Genomic DNA, 16299 nt, shown 5'->3' with positions numbered 1-16299 from the left:
CTCTCTCTCTCCCAGCTTCCTCCCTCTCTCTCTCTCTCTCTCTCCCAGCTTCCTCCCTCTCTCTCTCTCTCTCCCAGCTCCCTCCCACTCTCTCTCCCAGCTCCCACTCTCTCTCTCTCCCAGCTCCCTCCCTCTCTCTCTCTCTCTCCCAGCTCCCTCCCTCTCTCTCTCTCTCTCTCTCTCTCTCTCTCCCAGCTCCCTCCCTCTCTCTCTCTCTCTCTCTCCCAGCTCCCTCCCTCCCTCTCTCTCTCTCCCAGCTTCCTCCCTCTCTCTCTCTCTCTCTCCCAGCTTCCTCCCTCTCTCTCTCTCTCTCTCCCAGCTCCCTCCCACTCTCTCTCCCAGCTCCCACTCTCTCTCTCTCCCAGCTCCCTCCCTCTATCTCTCTCTCTCCCAGCTCCCTCCCTCTATCTCTCTCTCTCCCAGCTCCCTCCCTCTACCTCTCTCTCTCTCTCCCCCTCCCTCTCTCTCTCCCCCCTCCCTCTCTCTCTCCCCCCTCCCTCTCTCTCTCCCCCCTCCCTCTCTCTCTCCCCCCTCCCTCTCTCTCTCCCCCCTCCCTCTCTCTCTCCCCCCTCCCTCTCTCTCTCCCCCCTCCCTCTCTCTCTCCCCCCTCCCTCTCTCTCTCCCCCCTCCCTCTCTCTCTCCCCCCTCCCTCTCTCTCTCCCCCCTCCCTCTCTCTCTCCCCCCTCCCTCTCTCTCTCCCCCCTCCCTCTCTCTCTCCCCCCTCCCTCTCTCTCTCCCCCCTCCCTCTCTCTCTCCCCCCTCCCTCTCTCTCTCCCCCCTCCCTCTCTCTCTCCCCCCTCCCTCTCTCTCTCCCCCTCCCTCTCTCTCTCCCCCCTCCCTCTCTCTCTCCCCCCTCCCTCTCTCTCTCCCCCCTCCCTCTCTCTCTCCCCCCTCCCTCTCTCTCTCCCCCCTCCCTCTCTCTCTCCCCCCTCCCTCTCTCTCTCCCCCTCCCTCTCTCTCTCCCCCCTCCCTCTCTCTCTCCCCCCTCCCTCTCTCTCTCCCCCCTCCCTCTCTCTCTCCCCCCTCCCTCTCTCTCTCTCCCCCCTCCCTCTCTCTCTCTCTCCCCCCTCCCTCTCTCTCTCTCTCCCCCCTCCCTCTCTCTCTCTCTCCCCCCTCCCTCTCTCTCTCTCTCCCCCTCCCTCTCTCTCTCTCTCCCCCCTCCCTCTCTCTCTCTCTCCCCCCTCCCTCTCTCTCTCTCTCCCCCTCCCTCTCTCTCTCTCTCCCCCTCCCTCTCTCTCTCTCTCCCCCCCTCCCTCTCTCTCTCCCCCTCCCTCTCTCTCTCCCCCCTCCCTCTCTCTCTCCCCCCTCCCTCTCTCTCTCCCCCCTCCCTCTCTCTCTCCCCCCTCCCTCTCTCTCTCCCCCCTCCCTCTCTCTCTCCCCCCTCCCTCTCTCTCTCCCCCCTCCCTCTCTCTCTCCCCCCTCCCTCTCTCTCTCCCCCCTCCCTCTCTCTCTCCCCCCTCCCTCTCTCTCTCCCCCCTCCCTCTCTCTCTCCCCCTCCCTCTCTCTCTCCCCCCTCCCTCTCTCTCTCCCCCCTCCCTCTCTCTCTCCCCCCTCCCTCTCTCTCTCCCCCCTCCCTCTCTCTCTCCCCCCTCCCTCTCTCTCTCCCCCCTCCCTCTCTCTCTCCCCCCTCCCTCTCTCTCTCCCCCCTCCCTCTCTCTCTCCCCCCTCCCTCTCTCTCTCCCCCCTCCCTCTCTCTCTCCCCCCTCCCTCTCTCTCTCCCCCCTCCCTCTCTCTCTTCGCCCCCCTCCCTCTCTCTCTTCACCCCTCCCTCCCTCCCCCCCTCCTCCCTCTCTTCCCCCCCTCCTCCCTCTCTTCCCCCCCTCCTCCCTCTCTTCCCCCCCTCCTCCCTCTCTTCCCCCCCTCCTCCCTCTCTCCCCCCCTCCTCCCTCTCCCCCCCCTCCTCCCTCTCTTCCCCCCCTCCTCCCTCTCTTCCCCCCCTCCTCCCTCTCTTCCCCCCCTCCTCCCTCTCTTCCCCCCCTCCTCCCTCTCTTCCCCCCCTCCTCCCTCTCTTCCCCCCCTCCTCCCTCTCTTCCCCCCCTCCTCCCTCTCTTCCCCCCCTCCTCCCTCTCTTCCCCCCCTCCTCCCTCTCTTCCCCCCCTCCTCCCTCTCTTCCCCCCCTCCTCCCTCTCTTCCCCCCCTCCTCCCTCTCTTCCCCCCCTCCTCCCTCTCTTCCCCCCCTCCTCCCTCTCTTCCCCCCCTCCTCCCTCTCTTCCCCCCCTCCTCCCTCTCTTCCCCCCCTCCTCCCTCTCTTCCCCCCCTCCTCCCTCTCTTCCCCCCCTCCTCCCTCTCTTCCCCCCCTCCTCCCTCTCTTCCCCCCCTCCTCCCTCTCTTCCCCCCTCCTCCCTCTCTTCCCCCCTCTCTTCCCCCCTCTCTTCCCCCCCCTCTCTTCCCCCCCCTCTCTTCCCCCCCCTCTCTTCCCCCCCCTCTCTTCCCCCCCCTCTCTTCCCCCCCCTCTCTTCCCCCCCCTCTCTTCCCCCCCCTCTCTTCCCCCCCCTCTCTTCCCCCCCCTCTCTTCCCCCCCCTCTCTTCCCCCCCCTCTCTTCCCCCCCCTCTCTTCCCCCCCCTCTCTTCCCCCCCCTCTCTTCCCCCCCCTCTCTTCCCCCCCCTCTCTTCCCCCCCCTCTCTTCCCCCCCCTCTCTTCCACCCCCCTCTCTTCCCCCCCCCTCTCTTTCCCCCCCCCTCTCTTCCCCCCCCCTCTCTTCCCCCCCCCTCTCTTCCCCCCCCCTCTCTTCCCCCCCCCTCTCTTCCCCCCCCCTCTCTTCCCCCCCCTCTCTTCCCCCCCCCTCTCTTCCCCCCCCCTCTCTTCCCCCCCCCTCTCTTCCCCCCCCCTCTCTTCCCCCCCCCTCTCTTCCCCCCCCCTCTCTTCCCCCCCCCTCTCTTCCCCCCCCCTCTCTTCCCCCCCCCCTCTCTTCCCCCCCCCCTCTCTTCCCCCCCCCTCTCTTCCCCCCCCCCTCTCTTCCCCCCCCCCTCTCTTCCCCCCCCCTCTCTTCCCCCCCCTCTCTTCCCCCCCCCTCTCTTCCCCCCCCCTCTCTTTCTTTCCCCCCTCCCTCTCTCTCTCTCTCTCTATTCCCCCCTCTCTCTCTCTCTCTATTCCCCCCTCCCTCTCTCTCTCTCTCTATTCCCCCCTCCCCCTCTCTCTCTCTCTATTCCCTCCTCCCCCTCTCTCTCTCTCTATTCCCCCCTCCCCCCCTCTCTCTCTCTATTCCCCCCTCCCCCTCTCTCTCTCTCTATTCCCCCCTCCCCCCCTCTCTCTCTCTATTCCCCCCTCCCCCTCTCTCTATCTGTCTCTTTCCCCCCTCCCTCTCTCTCTCTTGGTTGCACCCGCTGTTTTTTTCTCTTGCAGTCTCTCTGCCTTCAGAAAATCTGTTTAAATTTATCTGGACTTATTCGTCAGTAGTTTATGTTCCTGTTCCAATCGACTGTCTTTGCAGACACTGCTACCACTGGGTGGCGCTGCAGTGGCACATGTGCAGATGCAGCATGTGCCACTAAAACGTCACAGTCTGCGACTTCAGGCAGCTGCCAGGACTAAAGATGGCGCTGCTCAAATAATCACATGAAGGCAACCTGACCTAAACACAAGGCAGCACACAATGGTGGGAGGGGGAAAGCGAGCGAGCCAGGGATGGGGTGGGGGAGGGAACGGAGCGGGCCGGGGGTGGAGAGGGGAGCGGGACGGCGACGGGGGCGGGGGGGATGGTGGTGGTGGAGCACGACGGGGCCGTGGGGGAGGGGAGAGCAGAGCAGAGCAGGATGGGGTGGGGAACAGAGGGGACCGGGGAAGGTGGCGGGGAGGGGGCGTGCAGCGGGCCGAGAACGGTGGGGGGGTGGGGCAGCTGAGTAGAGCGGGCTGGGGATGGTGGGTGGGTGGGGGGGGAGGGGAGCGGAGCAGGCCAGGGACGTTGTGGAGGGGGCGGGAAGCGGAGCGGCCAGCAAGAGCAGCGAGGTGGGGAGCGGAGCTTGACGCATGGGTGAATACATTAGCGTTGCATTGCTGTACGCGTAAATCGCATGCGCGGAGGCTGACCAGGCGCGTTGCCCAAAGATGTACACATCATGCGATGATGTCATCGGCGCATGCGCTAACCAGTCCTGGCAAGTCGGAATGCAGCGCACGCACAGAGAGCAAGAACACATCTGCGCATGTGCACACCTTGGCGCAGCTTGATGACGTCAGTGGCCGGCTGCGTTGTCAGGAATCACTTTGGTTCCAATATGCTAAGTCCAGAAGTCTGGTTTCACAAAGCCACCTGGGCCTTCCATTGTCCCCATTTGTTCACAGCTGCCTGGTACATTTGCATCTTCAAAATCACTGACCCTTCATTTTATGACCCGAAATTCTGGGAGGGCGAAACCCAATGTTCTTCAGGTGTTACCCCTGCTGTCTCAGTTTTTAAAAAAATCTTTGGTCAGTGCTCTCTGTTGTCCTGGTAACCAAGACTTCTGTCTTGTCTTTTCACAGAATGGATGTGATGTCACCTGACATTCCACCTTCCAGACTCCATCTTAACCTTTTAAAAATCACAATTTTTTAAAATGTCATGTTACTAGGTTCAGTGTGTATAACAATGCTCATTCACTGTTTGCTCCTCAGTAGAACATTTTCTGTAAAATCTTGAGAAACACAGTAATTGGCTAACAAATTTTTATTATCATTGAAGGGAAAAATACTACCATGGTGTGGAACAGTAAAAAAAAAACTCATCGTTACTACTTATATTCGTATTGTCCATATTTGCTTGTGTGCAGTATGTGATTGTACTGTAATTAGCTTTTTTCCAAAGACTATCTGCATAATGAGATTGGCCTGTTGAGTAAGGGTTGCTTCAATCATTGGAATATATTTTATTTCAAGTAATTTACATGTTCAATTGAGATGATCATTTTCAAAGCTTTTAGAGTGCACCAAACTCAGCTGAATTTGATGATTCACCTGTAAAAAAATATGATCTTTATTTCTGCTAATATTTCTCCATTAATGTGCCATAAAATATTAGTCACAAAGTTTCTTCAGCCTCTCAGAAGGTTGGATAAACTTGCATTTAAGCGGAAACTAGATAAGTACATGAGGGAATAATGACCAGAAGGATATACTGATAGGGTTATATAAAGTAGGATGGGGTGAGACTCGTGGAGCTTAAAAAACTGGCACAGATTATTTGGGTTGAATGTTGGATCGCACCTTCTTCATCAAGAAAATTCTCTTCGATTGCTGCGGATTTCAAGCGACGGACGTCTTCTGCCTGCAGGATTTCCCCAGCAGTGGATACTTCGACGTGACGTTCTGGAACGTGGCGGGATGCATCAAGTTCCTGAAGGCGTTCAAGGAGAAAGGGGACCGGGCGCCACTGTCGATCCTCACAGCGGAGCCGCTCTTCACGCTTCCGTCACAACGGGACCGGGTGGTGACCATTCACCTCTACAACCCCCATGTTCCGGTGGTGGATGTACTCACCTTTCTCGCCAGGTACGTCGAGGTGGCCGGCAGCAGCACTGATGTCAACGACCCCTTTGGGATCTGGACCAGCAAGCGGCAGGTCAAGGTGACCTTGAAGGTAGATCCCAGTGGAGCCATCATCCACCCTCCCTCCAGCTTCACTATCGGGGGAAGTCGAGGCTTCTTGGTCTACGCTGGGCAGCCCAGAGTTTGCCGCACCTGTGGCAAATCTGGTCACATGGCAGCAAACTGCAGCACGGTTGTTTGCAAGAACTGCAAGGAGGAAGGCCATCAGACCAAGGACTGTAAGCAGACTAAGTGTTGCAACTTGTGCGGTGCGGCAGGCCATCTCTACAAGACCTGCCCCAAACGTTGCCTCAACTACGCTCAGGCGGCAAGGTCCAAGGAAAGGCCGGGAGAAGGTTCGACGAAGGCGTCCGCTGTTCGAAAGGAGACCAGCAACCTTCTCCGCAGTGAGGAACTTCAACCTGAGAAGGAAGGGGAGGCAGCTGAAACCAACGACCCAGCACCTACCCAGCGCCCGGAAACCCCTCCTCCACAGACAGAATCAATGGAGGAGGAGGCAGCAGATGGACAAACAGGTCAGTGGCAAGTGGTCCAGAGGAAAACCACAAAGAAAAAGCATCCCAAAGCCACCACCCAAACCAGTGGCAAGAGGAGGCTATCTTCTGAATCAGACTGCAACAACTCCTCTTCACTGGACGGGGAAATGCTGGAACGACAGCCCCTTCAAAAGAGGCGGCAGAACTCCGAGATGGATGATAAAGCATCCCAGCCCCCGGGCACTGGAAGCTGTGATGGGCCCGGCGTGCCCCAACCCCAATGCCCCACACGTAACGACGTGGCCAACGCATCTCAGCTCCGGGACACCGGGAGCAAAGACACGTCTGGCGCACCTGAGCTCCGGGAGACCGGGAGCTGTGATGTTTTCGAGGAGGAACAGATGGAAGCAGCTGAGGACAACCCAATGCTCTCTGCCTACAAGACCCCCCCGATGTCACCCGAGCGGCACAAACCCTGCATGAAAAATCAGGAGGGGTTTCTGAGCCCAACCAACGTGAAACTGCTTGCGCATACGATGGGTATGCAGGAACATCCCGAAGGGGAAGGACTGGGACTAGCGAGGACAAATGGTATGGGAAGCAACAACTAATTTTTGGTAAAAAATGGGTGTAAGAATTGCTTCCATTAATGTGCGTAGCATTAAATCTACTACGCGATGTGTTTCAACCTTGGATTACCTTGCCAAGGTCAAAGCTGACCTACTGTTTCTGCAGGAGTGTGGAATACCACACCTCAGCACCTACAGGCAGTGGTCGCGATGGTGGTCCCACGGGCCATCGATCTGGTCGGGGGGTAATGACTGCCGTTCCTCCGGCCTGGGTATTCTGCTGCGGGGAGGTAACTTCACCATCTCCGAAGTTAAGGAGGTGGTGGGCGGCCGCCTCCTCGTAGCAGACGTGATGTACAACAACGCTCCGCTCCGGTTGATCAACGTGTACGCCCCGGTACAACGCAGCGAGCGGCTGACCGTCTTCCAGCAGCTCCCACTGCTGCTGGCGACATCCAGGCCGGTCATCCTAGGCGGTGACTTCAACTGCATCATCGATGCGGCTGGACGATCCGGCAGTGACGACAGCAAACTGGACGCGCTACGTCCAGATTCCTAATAGAAACAGTTAAGGATGCCAAACTGCACGACGTCTTCAGCAAACCTGCAGACGGAGCGCAGCGCAGATACACATGGTCAAGATCGGACGGGTCTGCCCGTTCCAGGATTGACTTCCTGTTTGTGTCCCGTGCTGTCACGGTCGGATTCACCGGCGTCAAGCCGGTGTTCTTCTCCGACCACTGCCTCTTACTGGCCGACTGTCACTTACAGGACGACCAGCGGGTTGGCAGAGGGACGTGGAAGCTCAATGCGACACTGCTGACCCCAGAGAACGTTGAGGAACTCAAAAGGGATTACAATGGTTGGAGGACCGTGAAACCCCTCTTTGAGTCTCCAGTTCACTGGTGGGAAGCGATTAAGGAGAACATCAAGAGGTTCTTCATCCACAAAGGTGTTCAGAAGGCGAGAGAGAGACAGAGGGAACTGTCCCGACTCCAGAAAATTATGCAAAATCTACTCCGGTTGCAGTCAATGGGGGTCGAGGTCAAGGAGGACCTCCAAGAGGTGAAGAGCCAGCAGGCCTCGCTCTTTGCCAAGGAGGCCTCCAAGATCATCTTCCGGTCCAGAGTCCGCTCCATCGAGCAGGATGAGACGTGCTCGCGTTACTTCTTCCAAAAGGTACACAGAGAGAGCTCTGTTATCAGCAGCCTGAAGGAAGAAGATGGCTCGGTAACGTCTTCGCAGTCCGACATACTAAGGATCAGCAAATCCTTTTATGCTGGGCTGTATGACGCGAAGCCCACAGACAGCAGAGCCTCCCAGTCCTTCCTGTCATCTATCACAGAGGTCCTAGATGACAGCAGGAGGGAGAGACTGGACAAGCCGCTAACTCTGGACGAGCTGACAAAGGCCGTCGAGTCTTTCGAGACGAGTAACACCCCCGGGAGCGACGGCTTACCGGTCGAGTTGTACTCGGCCCTGTGGGACTGGGTCGGCCCGGACCTGCTGGAAGTATACGAGAGTATGCTCCTGGCCGGCAGCATGTCAGAGACCATGAGAAAAGGCATCATCACCCTCATTTACAAGCAGAAGGGGAGAGGGCAGAAATCAGAAATTGGCGGCCCATCTCACTGCTTCATGTTGATTACAAGATTCTGTCCAAAGTCATAGCCAGTCGAGTCAGGTCTGCTCTGGAGTTGGTGATTCACCCCGATCAGACCTGTACTGTACCCGGCAGGAAGATCTCTGATAGTCTCGCGCTACTCAGGGATACGATCGCCTACGTACGGGACAGGAGGGTGGACACCTGCCTCATCAGCCTGGACCAGGAGAAGGCTTTTGACAGGATATCGCACACCTACATGATGGACGTGCTTTCCAAAATGGGGTTTGGGGAGGGAATCTGCAATTGGATCCAACTGCTCTACACAAACATCAGTAGCGCAGTGTCAATCAACGGGTGGGAATCTGAAAGTTTCCCGATCAAATCTGGAGTCAGACAGGGCTGTCCTCTGTCCCCGGTCTTGTTTGTTTGCTGTATTGAACCCTTTGCTGAGTCTATTAGGAAGGATGCGAGCATAAGAGGGGTGACAATCCCAGGCAGCGGAGGCACTCAGGTCAAAACCTCCCTGTACATGGATGATGTCGCCATTTTCTGCTTGGATCCACTGTCCGTGCGCAGACTGATGAGCATCTGCGACCAGTTCGAACTGGCCTCGGGAGCCAAAGCCAACCACGGCAAGAGCGAGGCCATGTTCTTTGGCAACTGGGCTGACCGATCCTTTGTCCCCTTCACCGTCAGGTCAGATTACCTGAAGGTGCTGGGGATATGGTTCGGAAGGGCCGGGGCGTGCACCAAAACATGGGAGGAGCGAGTAGCCAAGGTACGACAAAAGTTGGGCATGTGGGGGCAGCGATCTCTCTCCATTGTGGGTAAGAACCTGGTCATCAGGTGCGAGGCGCTCACGTTGTTGCTCTACGTGGCGCAGGTCTGGCCCATACCCCACTCCTGCGCCGTGGCAGTCACCCGAGCCATTTTCCGCTTTGTCTGGGGATCTAAAATGGACCGGGTCCGGAGGGACACGATGTTCAAATCTCTGGACAAGGGCGGGAAAAATGTACCCAACGTGGCCCTCATCCTGATGACCACCTTCGTGTGCGGCTGCATCAAGCTGTGTGTAGACCTCCAGTACGCAAACTCCAAGTGTCACTACGTGCTGAGGTTCTATCTGTCCCCGGTGTTGCGAAGGATGGGCCTGGTCACATTGCCGCGGAACGCTCCATGCAGTTGGGCAGTGCCGTACCACCTATCCTTCGTGGAGCAGTTTCTGCGGGAAAACACCTTTGACCACCGGTCCATCAGGCAGTGGTCTGCACGGAATGTCCTCAAGGCCCTACGGGAAAAGGAAACGGTGGATCCTGTTGGATGGTTCCCCGAGCAGACCGTCAAAGTCATTTGGCGGAATGCCTCATCACCAGAACTTTCAAACAAGCACCAAGATGTAGCTTGGCTAGTGGTAAGAAGGGCCCTCCCCATCAGATCCTTCGTGCACACCCGAAGTCTCGCCCCCTCCGCACAGTGCCCCCGCGTTGGCTGTGGTGGGGAAGAGACGGCCGCCCACCTCCTCCTGGAATGTGCTTTTGCAAAGCAGGTGTGGAAAGAGATGCAGTGGTTTTTGTCAAGGTTCATCCCAAGCAGCTCTGTAACACAGGAGTCTGTGCTCTACGGGCTGTTCCCAGGGACGCACACCGAGACAAACATCAAGTGCTGCTGGAGGGCTATCAATTCGGTGAAAGACGCCCTTTGGTCTGCCCGAAACTTGCTGGTCTTCCAGCGCAAAGAGTTGTCCACCACCGAATGTTGCAGACTGGCACATTCCAAGGTCCAGGACTACGTGCTGAGGGACGCACTAAAGCTTGGGGCAGCCGCAGCAAAGGCTCAATGTGGAAAGACCACAGTGTAAGGTCCCCCCACCAAGCTGAACTGAGGGGCTGGATCCATGGGAAACCCCTCGAACTGTATCGCGAAATTTTGTGTGCTGTAAATGTAAAAATGTAATTGGCATGACAATGAAATGGAAGGGTTGTGAGGCAACTCATGATTGTATAGAAGGAAACAGATCACCTTTGCACTGTTTGAATTTTTTGACTTGATGCTGTTTGAAACTGGGAATGTATTTTTCACAGATTTTTATGAATAAAGTATATTTTGGGAATAAATAAAAAAATGTTTCTGTGCTGTAAACTCTATTTGAAACTTGACCATTGACAAATCCAAGTTAATATTACTGGTATTTGATTGTGCTTTGGCCACTAAATTCTTTTGTTGTTGTTCCCTGTTTCGCTTTTCCTCCATCTCTTTTGTTCTGTAGAAATGAGGATTCTGAAGAGGAATGTGACCCGAAGGAAGAATATGATCATCTGGATGACCGGGATGAAGATCAGTACTGGTCCACGAAGGAGGAGGGTTTGGCGGTGGCTGAAGATGTTCCCCTTGTGGACCATCCTAACGAGCAAGAAACCAATTTTGAGCAGCCTGAGTTCTCTCCATTTGCTGTTCGGAAGCTGACTAGGTTTGTTGGTATAGATTTTTATTAAACCATGTTAAATGTATTGGTTAGGTTCATTTTAAAGCTGCAGTTTAGCGATGTGAATGAGGAACTCGCTGCCGCTTGGAATAGTTGAGTGAATAGCATAGATGCATTTCAAAGGAAACATGAGAGAAGCATAAGTACATGATGGAAAAAGGAAATGTCAATGGGGTGAGATGAAGTAAATAGAGTGGGCGGAGGCTTGTGTGGAGCATAAATATGGCACAGACGTTCTGTGTAGTACATTTGCAGGTACAGATGCCAAGTGCTAGAACTGTTAATGATATTCTGAATTTCATTTTACGCTGTTATGAGATGTACTTGAGGGAACAGAATTCGCAATTTTGCTAATATTGCAATACCTTTGTAATATTTATGAAGCATAACTTGCTCAGCAATCTTTCTGAAGAATTGTGGGAAAGATACAATGTTGTCAAGAAAAACAACTGTAAAAGAACAAAAAAAGCATCTTCCCAAGCTGGGTTGAGTCTTTGTCCTCAGACTGTGAAATCTTCCTAAAACAGTTTGATTAGCTATAGCTGGCCACGACTGGAGGATACATATGACCCTGGTTTTAGAAACTGATGAGGGTTCAGCTTCATCAATATATGCTGTAGGCTGTTGCATATCATAGAATGATACAGCATAGAAGGAGGCCATTTGGCCCATTGTGCCTGTGTTGGCTATTTGAAAGAGCTATCCAATTAGTTCCACTCCCCTGTCCTTGCCCCATTGCCTTGGAATTTTCCCTTTCAAGTATTCATCCAATTCCCTTTTGAAAGTTATTGTTGAATCTGCTTCCACCACTCTTTCAATAGTACATTCCAGATCATCATAACTCGCTGTGCTTTTTTAAAAAAAAACTAATTTTACCTCTGGTTCTTTTGCCAGTTGCCTTAAGTCTGTGTTCCTTGGTTACCAGGCCTCATGCACTGTTTTTCCTTATTTACTTCATCAAAACCTTTCATGATTTTGAATATCTCTGTTAAATCTCCTCTGTGGAGAACAGCCCCAGCTTCTCTAGTCTCCCCAAGTAACCAAAGTCTTTAATCCCTGGTACCATTCTAGTAAATCTCCTCTGCATCCTCTCAAAGGCCTGAACATCCTTCCTAATCTATCCTAGTGCCCAGAATTGACAAATGTTCCAGCTGAGGCCAAACCAGTGATTTATAAAGGCTTAGCATAACTTCCTTGCTTTTGTACTCTCTCTGTTTGTAAAGCTAAGGATCATGTATGCTTTTTTAACAGACTTCTCAACTTCTCCTGCCACCTTGAAAGATTTATTTAGGTATTCCTCAGTTCTTGCTTCCTGCACTTTCTTTAAATTGTACCATGTAGTTTGAATTGCCTCTCCCGTTCTTCTTACCAAAATGCATCACTTCACACTATCCTGAGGTAAATTTTGTCTGCCCATTTCAGCTGTCTGTCTGTTGTCCTCCTCCGTGTGCAGCACTCCATCTCTCTGGTCCAATCCTGACATTGTTAATAAACCTGCTGACAAGGGACTTATTGTTGGGTGAAAAGATCGTTACTTTGTGGAGGCTGACCATCCACTCTGCAACACCACCTCCTACCTCCCTCAGACCATGGTCCCGCCATTGTTTCCCAGACTGTCACTGAACTCATCTCCTCTGGAGATCATACCTGCCCCCACTACGGCCTCCGACCTTCACAACCTGCTTCTACCTCTTTCCCAAGATCCACATCTGGACTGCCCTGGGAGACCCATCGTTTTAGCTTGTTCCTATTCCACAGAACTTATTTCTAACTAGCTTGATTCAATTTGTTCTCCCCTGGACCAGTCTTTTCCAATCTACATCTGCAACTCTTCCGCCGCCTGCCACCACTTTAACCACTTCAGTTTCCTGACTATCTATTTCCTTTTCATCATGGACGTCCAGTCCCTCTACCTCCATTCCCACCAGAACGGCCTACAGGCCATCCGCTTTGTATTTGAACAAAGGCCCAACCAGTCCCCATCTTACATTTACCCAACTTATCCTTCAACGCCACTAACTTCTTCCAAATCGAGGACACAATCAATTTGGCTAGAGAAAAGGAACAGAAAAGGTACAGTTACATTGCTCAGTGTTGTCTATAGGCCACCAACTAATGGGAAGGACGTGGAGGAACAATTTTGTAAGGAAATTACAGAGAGGTACAAAAATTATAGGGTAGTTATAATGGGGGACTTTAATTATCCAAAAATAGACTAGGATAGTAGTAGTGTAAAGGGCAGTGAAGGGCAAGCGTTGCTGGCGTGTGCTCAGGAAAATTTTCTACAGTATGTTTCTAGTCCAACAAGAAAGAAGGCACTGTTAAACCTGGTTCCAGGAATGAGGTGGGCCATGTGAATCAAGTATCAGTCAGAGATCATTTAGGGGACAATGATCATTGTATCATAAGGTTTAGGCTGACTGTGGAAAAGGACAAAGAACAATCCAGAGTAAGAATAATTAACTGGGGGAATGCCAATTTCAGTGGGTTAAGAACAGAGCTGGAGCGAAAAAGAGTAGCTGAACAATGGGCTACCTTCAAAGAAGAGGTAGTTTGGGCACAGGCAAGGTATGTTCCCTTGAAGGGGAAGATAGGGTAAACAAATCCAGAGCTCCCTGGATGACAAAAGAGGTAGACATTAAGATAAAGAAGAAAAAGTGTGCTTATGACAAATGCCAGGTAGAAAATCCTATTGAGAACCAAGCTGAATATAGAAGGTCCAGAGGGGAAGTAAAAAAGCAAATAAGAGAAGCAAAGAGAGAGTATGAAAAGAGACTGCCAGCTAGCATTAAAGGAAATCCCAAAGTTTCAATAGGCATATAAATAGTAAAAGGGTGGTAAAAGGAGGAGTTGGGGCCGATTAGGGACCAGAAAGGGGATTTACACATGGAGGCAGAGGCCATAGCTGAGGTATTAAATGAATACTTTGCATCTGTCTTTACCAAGGAAGAAGGTGCAAACCAGGCAATGGTGAAAGAGGAGGAAATTCAGACTCTAGAAGGGCTTAAAATTGATTAGGAGCATGTATTCGGCTGTCAGTATTTAAAGTGGATAAAGCGCCAGGACCGGATGAGATGCATCCAAGGATACTGAGGGACGCGAGGGTGGAAATTGTGGAGGCACTGGCCATTATTTTTCAGTCTTCCTTAGACTGGGGGTGGTGCCAGAGGACTGGAGAATTGCAAATGTTTGAAAAGGGGTGTAAAGATAAGCCCAGCAACTTTAGGCCAGTCGGTTTAACTTCAGTGGTGGGGAAACTTATGGAAAAAATAAATTGGGACAATATTAATAGTCAAATGGACAATTGAGGATTAATTAAAGAAAACCAACATGGATTTCTTGAGGGAAATTCATTTTTGACTAACTTGCTGGAGTTTTTGAGGAGGTAACATAGAGGATTGATGAAGGCAATGCAGTTGATGTGGTGTACATGGACTTTCAAAAGGTGTTTGATACAGTGCCACACATATGAACGTATGAATTCGGAGCAGGAATAGGCCACTCGGCCGCTCAAACCTACTCTGCCTTTCAACAAGATCATGGCTGATCTGATTGTAACCTCAACTCCACATTCCTGCCTACCCCCAATAATCTTTCACCCCCTTGCTTATCATGAATCTATCTACCTCTGCCTTAAAAATATTCAAAGATTCTGCTTCCACTGCCTTTTGAGGACGAGTTCCAAAGACTCTCCACCCTCTGAGAGAAAAGATTTCTGTTCATTCTCTGTCTTAAATGGGCGACGCCTTATTTTTAAAATGACCCCGAGTTCTAGATTTTCCCACAACAGGAAACATCCTTTCCACATCCACCCTGTCAGGACCTCTCAGGATCTTATATGTTTCAATCAATTCACCTCTTACTCTTCTAAACTCCAACCGATACAAGCCTAGTCTGTCCAACCTTCCTCATAAGGCAACCCGCCTATTTCAGGTATTAGTCGAGTAAACCTTCTCATTTACATCCTTCCTTAAATAAGGAGGCCAATACTGTACATAGAACTCCAGATGCGGTCTCATCAATGCCTTGTATAGCTGAAGCATAACCACCCTACTTTTGTATTCAATTCCCCTCACAATAAACTATAACATTCTATTAACTTTCCTAATTACTTGCTGTACCTGCAGATTAACCTTTTGCGATTCATGCACTAGGACACCCAGATCTCTTTGCATCTCAGAGCTCTGCAATCTCTCACCATTTAGATAATATACCTTTTTTATTCTTCCTGCCAAAGTGGACAATTGCACATTCTCCCACATTATCCTCCATTTGCCAGATCTTTGCCCACTCACTTAACCTATCTATATCCTTTTTGTAGCCTCCTTATGTCCTCTTCACAACTTACTTTCCTACCTATCATCAGCAAATTTAGCAACCATACCTTTGGTGCCTTCATCCAAGTCAGTTATGTAAATTGTAAAAAGTTGAGGCCCCAGCACTGATCCCTATGGCACACCACTCATTACATCTTGCCAACCAGAAAATGACCTATTTATGCCTACTCTGTTTCCTGTGAGTGAGTCAGTCTTCGATCCATGCCAAACTGTTACCCCTACACCGTGAGCTTTTATTGTCCGCAATAACCTTTGATGCACCTTATCGAATGCCTTCTGGAAATCTAAGAACAGTACATCCACCGGTTCCCCTTTATCCACAGCACATGTTCCTTCTTCAAACACCTCCAATAAATTGGTTAAACACGGTTTTGTGAAAGGGAAATCATGTTGACTCCCCCTGATTACCTTGAATTTTGCTAAATGCCCTGCTATAACGTCTTTAATAATAGTTTCTAACATTTTCCCGATGACAGATGTTAAGCTAACTGGCCTGTAGTTTCCTGCTTTCTGTCTCCCTCCCTTTTTGACTAAAAGAGTTATTTTCCAATCCAATAGGACCTTCCCCAAATCGAGGGAATTTTGGAAAATTAAAACCATTGCATCAACTATCTCACTCGCCACTTCTTTTAAGACCCTAGATGAAGTCCATCAGGACCTGGGGTCTTGTCAGCCTGCAGCTCCAACAGTTTGCTCAGTGCTACTTCCCTGGAGATTGTAGTTCCTTGAGTTCCTCCCTCCCTTCCATTTCCTGATTTATAGCTATTACTGGGATGTTACTTTTATCTTTTATGGTGAAGACTGATGCAAAATACCTCTTTTTTTAAAAAGATCTATAAAAACTCTTACTATCTGTCTTCATATTTCTTGCCAGCTTTCTCTTGTACTCTAATTTTTCCTCTCATTAATGTTTTAGTTGCTCTTTGCTGCTTTTTGTGTTCGGTCCAATCTTCTGACCTGCCACCCATCTTTGCGCAATTATATGCTTTTTCTTTAAGTTTGATACTATCTTTAACTTTTTTAGTTAACCGTGGATGGTGGGTCCACCTTTGGAATTTTTCTTCCTCGTTGGAGACACCGCCATCACCATCCCCGGGTATGTCCTGTCCCACCGGCAGGACAGACCCACCAGAGGTGGCGACAAAGTGGTATACAGTTGGGAGGGAGTTGCCCTGGGAGTCTTCAACATCAACTCTGGACTCCATGAAGTCTCATGGTATTAGGTCAAACATGGACAAGGAAACCTCCTGCTGATTACCACCTACCTTCCCCCCTCAGCTGATGAATCAGTACTCCATGTTGAAC

The 16299-nt window shown here is 51.8% G+C and overlaps 1 protein-coding gene across 2 annotated transcripts in view; it reads left to right on the top strand.

Moving 5' to 3' along the window:
* The window catches only part of dhx57 (DEAH (Asp-Glu-Ala-Asp/His) box polypeptide 57), a 167545-nt gene that overhangs the window by 15838 nt on the left and 135408 nt on the right, over window positions 1-16299 (top strand). For both annotated transcript variants that reach the window (XM_068044535.1, XM_068044536.1), the window contains exon 4: window positions 10442-10642. In XM_068044535.1, the coding sequence (XP_067900636.1) occupies window positions 10442-10642 (201 nt within the window). The remainder of the gene's footprint in view (window positions 1-10441; window positions 10643-16299) is intronic.

Source organism: Heterodontus francisci, chromosome 13 (assembly GCF_036365525.1).
Source record: "Heterodontus francisci isolate sHetFra1 chromosome 13, sHetFra1.hap1, whole genome shotgun sequence".
In the NCBI taxonomy this organism is placed as follows: Eukaryota; Metazoa; Chordata; class Chondrichthyes; order Heterodontiformes; family Heterodontidae; genus Heterodontus; species Heterodontus francisci.
Note: the sequence above shows the minus strand (reverse complement) of the source record. Positions and strands in the feature narration are given on the sequence as shown.